Source organism: Balaenoptera physalus (genome assembly GCF_965194825.1).
Source record: "Balaenoptera physalus genome assembly, chromosome: 14".
In the NCBI taxonomy this organism is placed as follows: Eukaryota; Metazoa; Chordata; class Mammalia; order Artiodactyla; family Balaenopteridae; genus Balaenoptera; species Balaenoptera physalus.
Genome location: NC_138893.1, coordinates 75,875,954 through 75,894,931, shown reverse-complemented (window position 1 = coordinate 75,894,931; position 18,978 = coordinate 75,875,954). Strand labels below are relative to the sequence as shown.

The window sequence follows — 18,978 nt, the reverse complement described above, 5'->3', positions numbered from 1 at the left end:
TGTAGTGACTATTTGGAATTGATGATTTAGTAGGACAGCCTGCTTGCTTTGTAATTCTGACTTCACCTCTGCACACCCTATTTCATAGTCCCTTTGCCTTCAATGGAGAATTGTCCTGGGGGCAGTCTTGCCCCATTTCTACCCCCACCCTCATGTGCTTCCCCTACTATCCCTGCGGCAGAGGGACTGCCTTTTCTGGAAGGGAGTGCATATGTTATTCAATTCCACTTAATGAGGTAAGCAATGAAATATGTTTAAGAGAATATGAATAGGGCCATAAGTATAGTTGTGATAGCCTCCTGAAAACTATTTCAGATACTTCTTTGTGCCATGACAATTACTTGAGTTGTTTTCTATCCTGTGTACAAGTTGAACTCATAAATGTCTCTAGCAACAACAACAATGAAAACTGGGTAAACTCTAATTGGATGAAGATGTCACCTGTTTGTTTGTTTTTTTTGTAAATTTAAGCAGGACATGTCAACAATTGTCCTGCTGCTATGATGTTCTGCTCAAAGTTATTGGGCTCTTCAACTGAATGGACTCTGATTTGGACATTGGTATCTTTTAGAATATGTGGACCTGGTAGCTGGATTTGCCACTGCCCCGAACTAGAGGGAGGGGTGTGTGTGTGTGTGTGTGTGTGTGTGTGTGTGTGTGTGTGTGTGTGTGTGTGTGTGTGTGTGTGTGTGTGTGTGTGTGTGTGTGTGTGAGAGAGAGAGTGAGTGAGGGCTGCATTGCCACCCTCTGGCAATGCAGCCCTCTGTCTGTGAACAGAGTCAAACTCAGTAGGATCAGATGATGCAGAGAACACTGGCTGCTTCTGTCCAGCGAGCTCAAGGTAGGGGGACTGACACTACCTGAGACCCCTGCTCTGCAAGTGAGCAAATCATATCCTCTAAGTGGGAAAAGCGCAACTCTCACAGTTCTCAGGGGAAAGAAGGTTACTGAGCCAGAAATATTGTGATACTTGGTGAAAAGGGTGATGCAGAAGGAAGAACAACGGACATTAAATGATTGTTTCTTGAAAGCTGAGCAGGGTGAGAACCTTCATGACATTGTTATCCAGGGAGCAGTCAAAGCACTTCTACCCAGTGCTTGGGACTCACATGCTGTATAGACAGTGTGAATAAAGCTATGCCCATGTTTGTATCTTGCCCTTTGGGAGGAAGCATCTACCATGTCGTGCACACACTAGGTTTCTTACATTGTTTCAAGTGATTGTCAGAAGTAGAAAGAAGTGTGGTGTCCCTCCCTTGCACAGTCACTCAGGCAACTGTTCCTAATGTCTTCTCTGGAGTCTTCATTGTCACTTACTCAGTCTCATACACAGGCAGAATATTCTGTTCCATCAGTCCATGTGTCTTATTTTTATGCCAATACCATAATGTTTTGATTACTATAGCTTTGTGGTACAGTTCGAAATCAGAAAGTGTGATGCCTCCTGCTCTATTCTCCTTTGTAAGGACTGCTTTGGCTATGCAAGGTCTTTTGTGGTTCCATATGAATTTTAGGATTGTTTTTCTATTTTTGTTTAAAAAAATGCCATTGGAATTTTTATAGGGATTGCATTGAATCTGTAGATTGCCTTGGGTAGTATGGACTACTCAACTTGAAAACATCACTCTGCTCATAGTTTATAAATGTTTACCACAATGTTTCATATTTATTTTTATATGCCCATCTCACCAGCTAGATATAGGATTTGTAGAATTCTACCTTATTTATCTTTATAGCCAAAGTATAAATCTAGAGCAGTGTCTGATATGGGATGCAGGAGAGACTCCAATAGACACAGACAGTAACTTCCGCTAATAAATTTTAATCCTGTTCAGAGATGAAGCCCTTATGAGTTATTCCAATGGGTAGTGGTTACTCCGTTAGATTGATCTAAGCAGCTATTCTTTGCTTTAGAAAAGCAAACGTTCAGCCTTTTTCGAAGTATTTACAATTCCTTAGCATGTCACACAATCCTTTTAAAACATTTGTTTGAACAGCCTATGTTCCGAAACATAGTGTATTAATAGAAAATTTGAGAAGTAGTAAGGCCAACAGAGCATGAAACAACTGCCATTGAGAAGATAGTTTATTATTCACATTCCCAAGCAGGGGGACCACAGCCTGCTCTCAGGGACCCATGAGGGGATACCCAGCTGAGTCAGGAGGCCCAGGAGAAGGAGGAACTGTGGGCAAAAGCCTTTGTTGTGGCCTGCACAGGAAGCAGTGGGTGAGGCAGGGTAAGTAGGCTTAGAATTCGCTAGTTTGAATAATTTCAGCAGACTCTGGGGCATGGGGACTGTCCTTAGTTGTCTAGTACCTGAGCCTGGAATGACTGGGACAGATGGACAGTAGCCCAAAGTGTGAGAGCCTGATAAGGTGGTGGTTGGGAGTGTGGTCTCTGAATTGGTTGGCTTGTATTTGAAAAGTACACTCATAAGCTAGTGGCTTACTACCTCTAGGAATCGGCTAATCCTGGGAGGGGCCGTCCCTTCAGGGTCAGCAAGGCCCAGACGTCAAAGCAACAGAAATAGAAAATAAAAGACATGGTTATTACAGCCCATAATGCCAAAAGATATTTATTTTTCTCTAAACATGAATGGGCATGTGGGCAAGACAGCAGACTCTGCAGCTCTCTGGATACAACTGCTGTTACAAGGCAAGAACGATTGCTATGATATGGCTAAGACAGAGTAAACTTGAATTCTCTACATATTTTTCTTGAAGATTATATACATAAACACCACAGAGACTTGAGAATTTTCCAGATACATTAAAATCTATTTGATTCAGCTATAGCCGGATGCTTGAATCACTTTCCTTATGGGTCATGGGTGGTTTATCTTGCTTCTGGATATATCTTCCAGAGGTTCTTTGCAAGTATCCTCTGTTGCTTCTGCCTCTGTCGAACCATTACTGTACTTACCTTTTGGAACTAACTCTGTCATCTTCTTGGATCCTGTAGCTTACTCCATGCTGAAATAAACTTGTCACCAAGCTCCTGTTGGTATCACTGCTGGATGACAATTTGTTTCTTTTAACTTAACTGGGAAGGAAGGACATGGATAGCTACAGCATAAGATTATTGCATATCCATAATTACCCCCTACTGCCCTTTGTTTAGGTAAAAGAGATGAAACTCAAAAGTCACGTTTTGTAATGACAGAAGGATCACTTGACGCAAGTCTTTCTGACATCAGTGCTTGTGAACTTTTTATTTTATTTTATTATTGAAGTATAGTTAATTTGCAATGTTGTGTTAGTTTCAAGTATACAGCAAAGTGATTCAGTTTTATATAAATATATATTCTGTTTCAGATTCTTTTCCATTATAGGTTATTACAAGATATTGAGTATAGTTCCCTGTGCTATACAGTAGATCCTTGTTGTTTACCTATTTTATATATAGTAGTGGGTATATGTTAATCCCAAACTCTTAATTTCTCTCCCCCCCAACTCCTGCTACCCCTTTGGTAACCATAAGTTTGTTTTCTATGTGTGTGAGTCTGTTTTTGTTTTCATAAATAAGTTCATTTGTGTCATATTTCAGATTCCACATATAAGTGATATAAGGTATTTGTCTTTCTCTGACTCACTTCACTTAGTATGATAATCTCTAGGTCCATCCATGTTGCTGCAAATGGCATTATTTCGTTCTTTTTTACGACCAAGTAGTATTCCATTGTATATATGTACCACATCGTCTTTATCCGTTCATCTGTTGCTGGACATTTTACTAACATTTTTAATAGAGATTCCACGTTGAAGTGATACTGTTTTCAATATGCTGGGTAAACAAAATTTATAACTAAAGTTAATTTTTCCTTTATTGTTTTTGTTTGTTTGTTTGTTTGTGTTTTGCTTCTTTTACTGTGTCTTGGCTGCCTTAAGTAGATTTGAACAAATACAAATCTAGAGTCACAGTGCTGGAAATTCAGATCTCCGGCTCTGGGGTGGGGCCCAGTTGTAGGTGTGTTTGAAAAACTTTGCAGTTATTTCAGAGCTATAGCCAGGGTAGAGAACCACTGCCTAGAGTGCAGAGGCCTCTGCTTTGCTGTCTGGTACCCAACCTGACTCAGGACAGCCCTTGATGGGATACTTACAACATGGGCCTGAGAAGTGCAAATAGGTACAGGGCTATCACCCTAAGTAGCTGTGCAAATAGCTGACTTTGCAGATGATGCTTATAGATCATGCCAGGTCACCCCTAATATTTAAGGCAATAGGAGTTAAGATTCCTTTAACTTACATCTCACCTGGCTGAGGGAGGTGGAGATCCATTAAACCAGACTGGGAAGGGTTGGGTGTTACTTTGGGCCTGAGTGTTCTGTGAAGCAAGGTTTAAATGGATTTAGTGGATGCGATTTCTCACTCTATCAGAACAAGTCAAACAGTAAAAGAACTATAAACCACTAGGTCGGTTTCTCCCCATTGTCAAGAAAATAGCATGTTATCATTCCAAGTCACATGTCTTGCTCTTAGAATGTAACTTTGCCAATGAACAGTGAATCCTAAGTGATAAAAACTGGGGTTAAGAATATGGATTGGGGGACAATTATTACAGGTTCAGGAAAAATAGAGTTCTTACACCCTTTAACCCTGAAGCCAGAAGTCAAAGACTGGTTTTATGATAGCATTGTAAACCCACCAATAGATTTATTTTGATTGAATTTGCTTTTTACTTATAATTTATTTGTGGGAGAAATAGCACTTGGAAAGCCAGTGCATGTTAAGCATACTAATGAGAAGACCCAGGGCTTTTCATTTTTTTTCTTAATGTGTTTTATAGCATTCACTTATCTATAGTCGGCCAGAGCTATACTGTTTGGGAAAGGACAGAGAGAGATAAGGGATTATTATGGGAAGGTTTATATTTGGTGGGGACTGTGCGGGAAGAAAAGGAAATTACAGGTTGAGAATAAATGTGTTTATGAATTTAAACTGTTATTTCCCCTTAAATATCAATTTTTATGTATAATGTACATCTCAAAGCACTTTGTATGGAAATAAGATAAAATATAATTTTGAAAGTTAACATTTTATTATGAAGTAATTATTTTACTTTTTCGAAGTATTTTAAATGATGCCCTTCCACACTGGATGGGGAAGAGCAACAGAATGAATCCCTGGGGTAAAAGGACCCCCTTCTAAGAAAATGTTGCCTCTTTTTATTACCTCACCAGGCAGAGGGCCCAACCAGTAAAGTGTCATTAGACATCCAACCCAGAAGCTGTTGAGTTCAACGAAGGCCTACTGAATACCCTCCCTTGTACAGAGCAAGCACAAGCCAGGTGCAAGGGTCCAGTAATGAAGATGCTCTTGCCTTTGAGGGCTCTCAGACTGGGCTGTGGGAAAACAGATACATGCATCTTTGGCACAAGACAATGCAGTTACGGAAAGATGCAAAAGGAATGCAAACGGGACCTTGAGAAGAGTTTTCAGATTGGATAGTACTTACACTGTATAGTATTTATTCTGATAGTATTTATGGATCATTGGCTGTATTAGTTTGTTAGGACTGCCCATAACAAAGTACCACAAATTGGTAGTTAAACAACAGAAATGTATTGTGTCAGTATTGTGTCATAGTTCTGGAAGCTAGAAGTACAAGATCAAGGCATTGGCAGGGTTCGTTCCTTCTGAGGGCTGTGAGGGAGAATCTGTTCCTGCCTCTCTCCTGGCTTCTGGTGGTTTCCTGGAAATCTTTAGCCTTCCTTGACTTGTGGATGCATCACCCCAAACTCTGCTTCCATCTTCACACGGCGTTCTCCCTGTGAGTGTTTCTCTGTGTCCAAATTTCTGTTTTTGACGAGGACACAGTAATATTGGATTAGGGTCCATCCTAATGACCTCAACTTGATCATCTGCAAAACGCTATATCCAAAGAAGTTCATATTTACAGTTGTTGGGGTTAGAACTTCAAAATCTTTGTGCAGTGGGGGACACACATCAACCCATAATGGTGGGAGTTCTGCAAGTAGGGAAGAGGAAGGGGCTTCCAGGTAGAAATAACACCACGCTAAAGATATGGAGCATTTCAGTACCTCCTGGTCATCTCAGCTCCTCTGCACTCAGATGGTTGGGCTGGACCCCTATCCCCTCTGCCCGGCAGCATTCTCGGAGATCCTTGCCGTGAGGCTAGGCCGTCGCTTGTTCAGTCTTCCTGATATTCTCATCACATACTCTCTCACTACCCCTCCCTGCCAGTGTGTGTTTAATCTCATTGATCTCAAGGTGAGGACGCATTTCATTTGCCTTCAGGACCTCTTTCACCTTAATGAAATACTTCTTTTTCTTTAATAGTGCAGTCATCAGGCCATTTGGCGCTTGTTCATTTTTGTCTTCAAGTTGAAAAGTGCAAATCCCAGTTTCTAACATTCTAAATATTCTCTTTCCTGTCATTCTCTTTCCTGATCACTGTTCATTTGCAGCTCCTTGTAAGCTCCTAGTATTTTAATCTATCTCCAACATTTGTTGGCTTTTAAGAACAGAATTGGGAGGAGGCTCTCTTGTTCCAAGAATAATTAAAACTGAAATAAATCCACTTACACTTAATCCAGTTAAAATTATGACAAGAATTCATAAGCTTACAATCAGGGAGAGACTGACCTACCCAGATTATGAGGTTGACTTGATGAATAGAAATAAATGCTAGAAGTAGGCAGGGAGGAAAACAAGAATGAAGACTAATTTCATAAATGGTGGGATCATTAGTGAACTTGCTGCCTTATAATGACTTTTGCTCCTCTGTGTAGACTTTTATCTGCAGGGCTTCCGATAATGAATTCTTGGATAAGAAGGAGCCCTGGTGATATTGTTAGGTTGACTTTCATAATGAACTATCAGAGTAATCATGCTGGCACTGACACCTACTGGTGGCATCACAAAGGGTCTTATTTGCGTATGTTGACTCTGAGGTGGTCTAGGCAGAAAAGTTTTGCTCCTGTATATGACTTAAAGGCTTACAGGTGTGTGTGTGTGTGTGTGTCTGTGTTTAAGCTTCACGTTACTTGGATGCCAACACATTTCAGGAAATCATGCTTGAATTTTATCTCTTACAGAGTTAATTAAAACTGATGGTACAAAGGAAAGATTCCCAAGAGGCAGTGGGATCCCAGGGCTCCATACTTGGAGGGGATGTGGAGCTGCCTTTTAGAACATTTCCCATTCCTTCACATATACAGGGATGTGGTCACCCACACTTCTATCCTTAACATAGAGCTAACCAGAGGGAAATGGTATATAAAAGCTGCAGCTATGATTTTCTGTGGGCATAATTTTTTTTTTAATGTAGTAGAGTTTAACAGGTATTCACAGAGAGACTTTTAGCAGTCTAAAGAGAGTTACAGCTTCCAAAAGCATTTTCCTCGGGCAGCTTGGCATACTAGGACCTAAACTGTAAGCTGTCTGGTTTAGCAAACGGTGCTGTACCCACAGGTTTTCCAAGGATTCTGGGTCTCTGGGGATCAGGAGCACACTTTTCTTCTGAGAGTCTGTATGGGGGAGAATGTAAAAGATAGAGCCCCTCCTCAAGGAAGATCACTTGCATTTCATCTGCTAAAACATCTGGATAGGAAATTCAAAACTACTAGTTGAAAAATTCAGTTAACAAGAGGCAAAGTACAAGGAATGATCAGTAAATAAAACGACAGTAAAATAAATTCCTTCAGTATAGGTCTCAGGGCACAGGCAGAGAGGCCCTGAGGGAGCAAGTCACTGACTGCATGTGGGTAAGGTGAGTTTTGCATAAGAGAAGTAGAGTATTTTAAAGACCAGTTGTTTTGTTTTGGTTTTTTGCTTCAACACTGGCTTCAGGAGAAAAAGGGAAAAGGAAGGAAACTGGCATTTTGTGTATCCATTACATGCCACTAGATGGACACTTTATTTGTGCTCTCCTATTGAATCTGTAAACAAATATGTGAAGTATGTAGTATTTTCCCCATTATTGATAAAGACAATGGATGAAAGAAGATAAGAACAGTTGTAGCTGGTGTTTAAACCGAGGGGTAACACTGGCCAACCACACTGCTCCCTGAATGAGGTGGGTTCAGGGGAAGAGGCGGGTTAGAAGAGGGCAGCACTGGTGTTTTTCAGAGTCTTGGGCCAGGCTGCCTGCCAAAAGGATTTTTTCCACTGGTCCAATGTCAGTTTCCGAAAATTCACCATAATGTTATTACCTTCTCTTTTTCCACCTTTATAATATGAAATATGATCATATAAAAAGAGAGGAGTGAGTCCTGTGCACCACAGAAGAGAAAAAGGAACAGAGTTGGGAGACAATGCAAACACACTTTACCAATTCCTGTCGAGCCAAAGATTGGTTTTGCCCTCAGAAATGACTTTATAATCTGGGTTTCTAAAAAATGGAATGCAAAAATATTGATGTTCCGTAGAATAATAACAACAGTTACCATATATTAGATAGAACCAAATTAAACAGCCAACCTCCAGCCATTTATTGCCCCCATGGCAATTTTATATTGGTTCAGACTAATACTTAATGATTACTCCAAGTTAGGCACTGCAATACTCTGTACATTCTAACTCACTCAATCCTCACAACTTCTGTACAGTGAAGTTCATGGTTGCCTCATTACAAGTAAGGCATTCTCTGCTTTCAGGAGTTAGGCTGGAATTCTAGATCCTAAACCCAGGCTAAGTGGTAGAAGACAGGGTAGGTTTGGAGAAAGTGCGTTTGCCGTGCAGTACGTGGGCTACACATGACAGAGGACCCAGGGAGCCGCGGGGGCTGCCTTCATGGTTCCCTTAACTTGCTCATGCAGGTTCTCCAGCAACCTCTACATAACTAAATTAAAGGACTTTGTTTGATTTGGCCTCTTAGAAGCATTCAGTAGCCTATTTTTCTAGAAAAAAAAAACCTGTATCTTTTCTTCCATGGCACTATCAGGTTTTATTATTGTTGTTTGTTTTATTTTCCTTTTATTTATTTATTTTTTCTTGCCTGGTTGGCTGTTCCTTTTTTTTTAATCTCCTCTGCAGGATCCTTGTCTACCCTTACATGAAATTTTGGAGTCTCTCAAAGCTCTATCTTAGAATACAATGCCTAAGGTTCTCTTATTACTCTATATTTTCTCCTGGGGCTGTCTTATCAACACACTTGGTTTCAGTACATGCATAACCCCAAATATTTTTATCCGGAACCCTGTCTCCTCCTCTTAACCCAGATCTATACGTGTAAATGTCTACTTTACACCGCCACTTGGCTATCTTATAGGCTTTTAAAACTCACCAACTCCAAAGCTGAATTTGCTCTTTCCTTTCAAGTCTGATCCCCCTCCAATAAGCTCCATCTTAGTTAACAGCATCATCGTCTAGTCCCTTAAGTATTTTCAGCCTAACTACTGAGCTTCCCTAGTGGCTCAGTGATTAAGAATCTGCCTGCCAATGCAGGGGTCACAGGTTCGAGCCCTAGTCTGGGAAGATCCCACATGACGCGGAGCAACTAAACCCGTGCACTACAACTACTGAGCATGCGCTGTAGAGCCCGTGAGCCACAATTACTGAAGCTTGTGCTCCTAGAGCCTGTGCTCCGTAACAAGAGAAGCCACCACAATGAGAAGGCCGCGCACCGCAACAAAGAGTAGTCCCCACTCACAGCAACTAAAGAAAGCCCATGCACAGCAATGAAGACCCAATGCAGCCAAAAATAAATAAATAAATAAATTTATTTTAAAAAACCTAACTGCTTTTCACTTCTGTTTACTGCCCACCATGGTTGTTACTATTATCATAGAAACATCCATCATGTCTACGCTGATATAATGGCCTTCTAACAGGACTCAGCACTTACTTTATCCCTTCTAATCTTTTCTGTAAATTGCAGGAAAAATAAATGTAAATATTATCACATCACACTCCTCTTCTTTCAAATTTTCAGTACCTTCTTGCTATTGTAAAGACATGTTCATTGTATACCATGTTCCTGTTGTTTCCGTGTTGCTCTGCTAAGCTGGGAGAGTATAGAAAATAACTTGTGCAAAGGCCCTGGGGTAGGGTAAATAACTTCCAGATTTCTGAACATGCCATTTTATCTCCTACCACAGGGCCTTTGCACAAGCTGTCTTCTCTTCCTGGATCACTTTGCCCATCCCCATTCTTCTTGCCTAGTTGGATCCTATTTTATACTTACAATCTCTGGTCTCTGTGAATAGGTCAATTTTGCATATTATATTATTTTGTAGGATTATATACCTCCTTGTTATAACATTTATTACAGTCAGCATTTCATATCATTGCCTTTATTTAGACAGAAAATTGAGATTTATAAAGGTAAAGTAGTATACCTTTGGTTACTCATATTAAAGGTGGCTAAAATTAAAGTCAGATCCAAGATTACCAGACTCCCAACCCCTTGCTTCCTGCTCCTCGTTGTGCTGGTTCTTGTGTAGCACTCTGAATCAAAGGCATTGAGAGTACCATCATTGTAACTACACCTGGGTGTATAAATCCACTTACAGTCTTTGGAGTTTTTATTTCACTCTTGATTTTGAACTCAGAAATGATTTTATGCATTTCCCCAGGCTATATTTGACTAGCTTTAAAACCTAACATAAACACCCAATAGATGTTATGCGGAGATCATTGTTTAATGGATACAGTCTTATTTCTTTTGTATTAATAGGTATTATTATCCACCATTTTCGTAGTTCTTTTTATTGGCAGAAGCAGGGTGGAGTGGATTGTTATATGTAAATCATGCTTATTCCATTAGAGTCATCAACTCCCAGCAATTAAGTGAAATGGAATTCTTTATAAGTTGGTACATCTACTTACTTGTTTCCAAATTCAGTTGGAAGATTTAATGAGCTTACAAATGTGGATGGAAAGGATGACATTCTTTAAGAGGACAATATGCCCAAATGAGGTCTCAATGACACGTTTTTTTATCTCTTTAATTTGAACCTTTCAAAATTTAAAATGTCAACCAAGGCTTGCCAGGGCCACACGATTGCCCCTCTTCATTTACTCAGAAATGTGGATAAGGTGGTAGGTATTTCTCTTAGGTTTACTTTCTGTTTTTTGATACTCCAGTCTGAATAAAGACATTGAAAATGGAAATAAAGCCTAAGAGGGGAGAGAAGAGAGGATAGTTCTTCTAATACATTGTTTCCCAATACACTGCTGCAGGAAAAAACTTTAATATGTACAGTCGTATCTGAAGAGAGGATATAGTGCATGATCTCAGGAAAGAAGGAAAGGAGAGAGAGAGGGAAGGAGGGACGGAGGGAGGGAGAATGAAAAGAAGGGAAGGGAAGGAAAAAGGGAGGGGGAGAGAGGAAGAATGAAAGAAAGAAAGGACGGGAGGGAGGGAGGAAGGAAGGAAGGGAGAGAGAGAGAGAGAGAGAGAGAGAAAGGAAGGAAGAAAAGAAAAGGAAAGACTATAGTCTCTGTGCTGTATAAAGAGAAATGAAGACAAGAGGAGGATAATTAACAGAAAGAAAGTTCTGAGATCTATGGATAAAAAGGTCTTGATGAGATGGAAGAACTGTTTCAGTAGACATATTTCAGAAAACGAGCTAGAAGTGTAAATGTCAATGTCTGAAAAGTGAAATGCTTGTTTTTGGATTCTTGTCATTTTTTGCAGTATAAGATGCTCTAAGATATGACCTTGGTAGTAGAGGTTGAGGTTACTGTGCCAGATCATTGGTATTGAGGAATGAGTAAATATTCACATGTATATTGAAGTTCTCTTTCATTAATGATGCCAATCATAGTAATGGGTGGATGAATGGGAGACTGACAGCCAGGGACCAAATCAGAAAATGCAGTGTCATCAGTATCGCATAAATTGGAAGTCATCACTGGCATAGGAAAGTTCTGATAGCAGATTATTTTGGGCCCCACCATAATTTTTAAAATGTATGTTCCCAGTATGTTCTCAAGTCATGAAATGTCTTTTGATAATAAGATTCATAATGGTGATATCTGTGTATGAGTTCTCATTTAGCCATGCACATACAAAAAAAATAAAAGCAGCTGTCCTATAGACCATTGCAAAGAAACTGAATCATAATAACATCCTCATGTTTTCCTATTCACGACAGGAACAAAAAAACTTTGCTTTGAAAGGCTCCTACCAGTTCAAAAGTACGAGGACGGAGATTGTCTCTGCTGTATCCGCTCTAATTCTCTTTTTCAAATTCACAGAGAGTGAAGAAGTTTATCAGAGGCAAGTGCTGTCAATTTCATGTATCATCTTTGGAATTGTCATCGTGGGCATGTTCTGTGCAGCATTCTACTTCAAAAGCAAGTAAGACCATTTCTCTCAGTGTTAAAAGGTTACTTCTCAGAGGAAGTACTTTGTCTTGCTTTAAAGTACTGAGCTCAGTACTCAGTCTGAGCTTCAGGCAGAGGGATTTTGTGCAAATTGTGTCCATCAGACTTCCATAAGTAACTCTCAATCTTTTGTAGCCTGTGGTGAATGTGTACAGTGTGTGCATGCATGTATGTGTGTGTGGTTTATCTTTGATGCACATAGTGATCATTCCTCGCTGTGATCATGAATACTCTGTGTTCTTTGCACTTTTGGTTGCCTGCCAGAATTAAAGGCTCAACATTTGCCTGTCACTAAGGGGTTAACTCTTCTGAAAAGAGAGGTCACTGCTATAGACCTAAACATTATCAACTAGTATCTAGTCTTTCATGGAAAAAAAACCCAAACAATTTCCTTTTATAGTGTTTTGACCTGATACCCATCAAGGTTTTAGCCAAATGTGAAGTATGAATACTGTAAAATCTACTTTGCTTCACCATTTAGTATGCACGTCTAGAATATGCCCTACACTTACCTTGCCAAGAAACCAAACCTTCTGCCAAAAGCATTGCTTTTTGGGGGCTAATAAGGTAGAATTAAAAATATACATATATATGTATATAAGTATGTATCTGTATATACATATATATTTACTCCACATAACTTTGGTAGAGGTATTTTATTTATGTAAATGACATAAGCTGCACTTAAAACAAGAAATGCAGATAAAAATATTAAATTCCTTGGTTTCTTGGAACATATGCAGGCCTTGAGAAGTTGACACAGATTCTGTTCCTACAGCTTATCGGAAATCCAAGCCAACATGTAATTGCTTTTCATTGGACCTGTATTTTTCTACCCATTTGCTCTTCTAAAAATGGACCAATTTCCAAATACAGTCTATGATACCTGTCTTCATGTTGTATATGTTGATCTTTAAAAAGAACAGCGATTAATGATTTTAAAAAATAATGGAAACACGGGTATGAATCCAGAATTAGTGACTATTTTTTAATACACTATTTCAGAATAGGTTTAGATTTTCAGAATTACCATGAAAATAGTACAGATAGATCCAATGTACTAGACTATACACTGCCCAGAGAGAGTCAGGACTTACCCAAAAGCTTGCATTCTCTTGCTTATGTATGTTTTCCTTCCCATAATCCTTCAGATCCTACTACTCTGGTCCTTTCTCCATTCTCTTGTCACCTGTGGTATGTCATGACCTCACCCGATGGAATATTACAGTACATTGTTAGCTGATGAAAGTTTGAACGTAGGTAACATGAAGAGGTAGAAGTGAGGAGCACCTTCTTGAATTTAGGGGATTTTCTGACTGAGTTAATTGAACCCCAACAAGGGGTTTGAAGGGCACACTGAAAGAAATTCTTTTCTCCTCACTCCCAATAAGCCCATATGTTCCTATAAGTAGTTAATCAAACTCTTAATTGAGCCTTTCAAATCTGACTGATACGGCTCACATGGCAACTATAAATTCTTCTAGGTTTTCTTACTTTTAACTCATATGGGCTAAGAAGTGTAAGACTGGGAGTCCTTAGTAGACTTTGGAAATGCAAGACATGATTCAACTCTAAAAATGGAATCAGAATAGGAGAAGAGATGTTCCAGGGACAAATAACTATCACAACCGGGAAAGCACAGGAGGAAAAAGGAGAACTGGTGCTACCAGTAGAAAGCAGATGTGCTCACAACTTGCCCTGACTATAGGTTATCACCCTCTGAAGTAAGAGATTTTAGATCACAAAGCAAGGCCCTTAAGGACAGGCAATGGATGTTCTGATATGATGCTATGATTCTCTTCAGCTGTGGAGGTCTTAGTCCCCCAGCTGCTACACAGTTATAAGAGTTACCTGACCTGAGATAGCCAGCATCCAATGACAGATCAATGTGAAGCTTTGAAGGCCTAGACCTTTGCCCCAACTTGGGGTGCAAGGCCATGCCAGTTTCAGAGCTCCCCGTGGGATTTGTGGAGGTCTTCACTGAGCCTGTATCACATTCCAACTTCTCCTTCTGCGCAGTCCTGCTTCCTTCCCTTCATTTCCACAGATGTTGATCCAAAGAGCCCTCCCTAATAAAAATCCTGCACGCTATCTCCATCTCAGTGTCTGCTTCCCCAGGAAGCCACCCTGCAACATTACAAAAAACGTCTCCCAATGGACTGGTGATGCCTGATATTCCACCACTTTACACCTCATTTCTTTCGGATGAATTGAGCCAGAGCAACTTAAAACTCACTGAACTAGAGAATCACACCGACACTGTTAAGCTAGTAGGTGCCAGTGTGAAATGCCCGTATCTTGTCTTCCCCAGAGCAACTGCTCTCATGAGAGAGCTAATGGTATTGCAGGCAGACACTTCTCACTTCCTTTGTTCCCATTTGCTGAGGGGAGGAGGAAAGAGCAAAAATTGTGTGTGCTTGGGAAATCAGAGGGATGATGGGGAAGGAGGCAGGTTCAGAAAAGAAAGCCCATTTATTCTGGAATATTAGTGAGTCAGTATGGGAGCAAAAAGAGAGTAAAGGAAAGCAAATTATAAAAAGGATTTAGGAAATGCAGTCAGAAATTTTTATGAGGAAAATTCCTTTAGAATTTTACATTTCCCAGACACCAAATTATGGAATTACTGAAAAGATCATTAGTATTTCTACTATTTAATTCTTAGGAAACTAATTGGGTCCTGACTCTGTGCCAAGCCCCCTTTTACTACTTCATGATGATTCACTCAGTAGAACTTCCTCATGTCCAGTTTGCTTTGTCAGTGAATCCCTGATAGGATTTTGTGGCTATCATGTGCGTCTTAAAATGCTGATATGATAGATTTGTTTCTAACAATAGGCTACAGATTAGCTGTTAGGAAGTAGATAGATTATTACAAGTGCATTAAAGCAACCGAGATAAAAGCCCCCCAAATAATTGAAAAGATAAAAGAAATATTTAAACAGAGCTACATCACACCGGTATTGTAAATTCAAAGGAGATAATGATGCTCCAAGCCTCCAAATCCTGTAGCAAATACTGTGACTTGCTTGTGAAAGAGGCAATTAACAAGATCTCTTCTTTTATCTTGGAGCCAGTGTTCTAATTCCTCTGCAACATCTGCCCATACAACTAAGCATGTGTTCTCACATTTAGTTTCCACAATATTTATGGAAGAGAGCTTTTCCCAACTCCATTGACAGATGAGGAAGCTGAGGCTCAGAGAAGTTTTGGAAATCAATCATTTTGATTTGGAGAATCAAAGCAAAGCTGGTGGGTGGCAGAGCCGGAGTTCAAATCTCAGTCACTGTGATACTCGAGCCCATGGTGTATAGAGTGCTGTCTCTATCTGGAAAAGCTCACTGCAAGAGATGGTGCACGGTCTCCACCAAAGGCTCTCTCCTAGGCCCGGACCTTGGAGAAGAGGCAAAAAAGTCTAGGGCGGATGATTCTGCAAAGTTTGTTTGCTTGTTTGTTTGTTCATTTTATAGGTACTGAGTCTTCTGCTGATAGATAATTGCTGTAGAGCTCTTGGGAGAGAGCAGCTAATAAGGCAGTAATTTGTCACATCCTTCTGATATAGCCACTGAATGGTCAGAACAACAGTCACTCCACATCTGCAGAAATATTTTACTTGGAGTCCAAAACCTGAGAATAATCTCAGCCTTCCCATCAAAAAGCTGCATGACCATGGGCAAGTGGTTTGACAGTCGTGAGCGGTGGCTCAAAGTGCAAAGTACACAGCCAGACTCGCTGGGTTCAAATCCAGCTCTACCACTTACTAGCTATGTGACTTTGGGCAAATTATTTAACTTCTCTGTGCCTCGGTTTTCTCATCTGTTAAATGAGTATAGGATTAATGCCTCGTCACACAGAATTATCGTGAAGAATAAGTGAGTTGAGACATGTAAAACACTTAAAATGATGCTTGGCACATAGTAGGTACTCTTTAAGAGTTAACAATTTTTATTATCTACAAAAGTTCTAATAAAAATCTACATTCAGGGCTGATGGTAAAAATAAATGAACTGTTTCTAAACTGTAAAAAAGAAAATATACCCCTGTTATGGTATATGTGCAAGCTATGCAGTCAAGCCACACTTATTTGAATTGGACAAATATAAATGTAACTTTGCAAGTATGTTATATGTGGTTGCTAGGTCCAAGCTTCAAAGTTTTCCACTTGTCACTTCTTCAGAGCATTCCTAATTCTTTTCAGTTGAGCACTCAGGGATAGGGACCTCTTGCATCCAATAGGGACAGGACAAGGAATTACATTTCTGTCTGCCTCTGGAGTGCCACTGGGTGTGAATCCTGGATGATAACAGATAATGCCAGTATTTCTTGGTGGGGTTGAAGATGAAGGGAGGATTCTCTTTGTTAAGTGAGTTTATCTAGCTTTAGCAAATGACAAATATAGATGTTGGCAATGAATGAACCTCAAAAAATATGAATAGAATAAATTTATGTAACTATTTATACATGGATTTATTTAAACCTGCAGGAAACAAGCTAAACAAATTCAAGAGCAACTGAAAGAGCCACATAACGGTAAAAACTACAGTCTCAAAGCATCCAGCACAATGGCAAAGTCGGAGAACCTGGTGAAGAATCATGTCCAGCTGCAAAACGTAAGTTACATGTCTATACATCTCTTCCCACAGCCCATGTCAGTGCGTCCAGTCCAGAGGGGATGGGGAGCCTGTGATCAGACTTGCATATGTTTTTCAGTAGTAGATTTTTCCTTCAATCATGTTGCATTTTCATGTGCGCACACAAGTACTGGATAAAAGAAAGAAAAATTAAATCTCAGCTCTTGATTACAATCGGTAATATAATTAATCTCTGGAAGCAAAAAGAGCTTCAGTTGTTTGTTCCATAATCTCTTACTGAATCCTTACTTGTCAGAAATTGCGCTGGGCACTAGGGGTACAATGTTCCCTACTGTAGGAAACTGATAGAGTAAAAAAATACAGACACCCAGAGGAGGCTTGTAGGATGAGATGGTTGATATTGCAGCAGAGACTGGAGAAGAGACCAAAGGGAGGTAGTGGGGGCAGAAGTGGAGGCAGCCAAAAATCCAAGGCTTGAACAGAATTTTGAAGAATATGAAAGGTTCATTAGAGAGTCAAAGAGCAAAGGACACAAGATGAGAACAAAGAGAAAGAATAAACCCATGGAATCCTAAGAATACATGCTGTGTTCAGGCAACTCTGAGTTAAGGGGTGTGAGAGAAATCAAAGGTCAGAAACATGGGAGGGAAGAGTTGTGGTCCCAGAGTTGGGACTTCCTAACACCAGGCCTTAAACAGATACCAGAACTTGAAGTTAAATAAATGCAAGCTCTTTGAATCCTACATTCTTTCTAAAGTGGTTTTAAAAATTTCTGAGATATATTACAAAACACTAAATTAAAGACAAGCAAATGTTCCTGAACAGGTTCTGCTGCTTGCAGCTCGAAAGAAAGCCAATACTCCAGAGACAAGTGTAGCTCCCAAGATTTTGCTCCGTGAAAGTTTTTAAGAGAGAATCGAATCATTGGCGGGGGAGGTGGGGGGTGGAGTGGAATCAGTGTCTTCATAATCTTCCACTGTGTGCAGACTTTCTTCTGATTGGTTTGTGGTGAGGTAACAGGGTGGTAGTCCAGGAATCTGGTGTTCAGCCTGAAGTTGCCATCCTCTACCTAGGTAGGGGCCTTAGTTCCTGCAGAAGAACTCAAAGATATCGTTATGAATATTTCATGAGAAGGAACCAGGCCCCTGCCCCATGCAGCACTATTGTTTCTTGACTGTTCCTCTTTGTTTCTGCATTCCCTCCCTTCCTGATTAGTAACTATTTGAATCTGCTCTTTGGAACTAAGGGAGGGTCAAGGAAGCTGAATGAAGCCTATTTCCTACAAACAAGAAATGAGGACACAGAAAGGATTTGTATCCGGCAGGGCCCCACAGGGTCCTGCTCCCATTTCACAAATGCCATCTAAGACATACTGGAAGATTCCTATCAGGGTAGCAATTCTTTGTCCCCCACCAGACTGCACTTCCAGATTCTGAGACACAAAAGGAAAGCACAAAGGCCATGATATAAACCTAGTATTTGAGTATAATACGCAATCACCCAGGACACATTGACTCCCCTCCAAATGCTTGAATCACTGGGAATTTAAACATCATTTGTGATTTTAGGAAATCATTACCCCAAAAGTTGCCATTATGCTATGCGTGACAGATGTACTTAGATATTTAATGCAGAATTCATAAATCAGAATTGCTTCCCAGCAAAGTTTTGTTAAACTTGTAATCATGGCTGTGTGTAGGGATTGTTCTTTTCAGAAACAGGGTGAATGCTTTTGCTAATGATTTCTAATGAGTATTATCCCATCACTGTAAAAACAAATGCAGTGATGGAGGGCTTCTTTGCAACTGAACCTGTCAAAGATAGAGCCAGAGTCTAGTTAAAGTAGTAAGGACAGACTTTTGATCAGTAATATACTGTTGCATTACGGAAGAGAATCTAGTTTGAACTGAACCCAACTTCCATTCTTACAGAGGTGACTGGGAGTTTTAAAAGGAGAAGGAGGGAGTAGGGAGGGGAAACAGTGGGGGCTTGACAGAGTCAGGGAGGTGAAAATTACAAAGAGTTGGTCATAGAAACGTGATTAGGCCAGCTTTGTCTGTTAGCTGGCCATTATTGAACTTAGGATCCTGTTGTT

The 18,978-nt window shown here is 40.1% G+C and overlaps 1 protein-coding gene across 10 annotated transcripts in view; it reads left to right on the top strand.

Moving 5' to 3' along the window:
• Positions 1 to 18,978, top strand: part of NRG3 (neuregulin 3) — a 1,082,617-nt gene that overhangs the window by 1,024,340 nt on the left and 39,299 nt on the right. For all 10 annotated transcript variants that reach the window (XM_082425700.1, XM_082425708.1, XM_082425703.1 and 7 more), the window contains 2 exons: positions 12,166 to 12,268; positions 16,775 to 16,901. In XM_082425700.1, the coding sequence (XP_082281826.1) occupies positions 12,166 to 12,268; positions 16,775 to 16,901 (230 nt within the window). The remainder of the gene's footprint in view (positions 1 to 12,165; positions 12,269 to 16,774; positions 16,902 to 18,978) is intronic.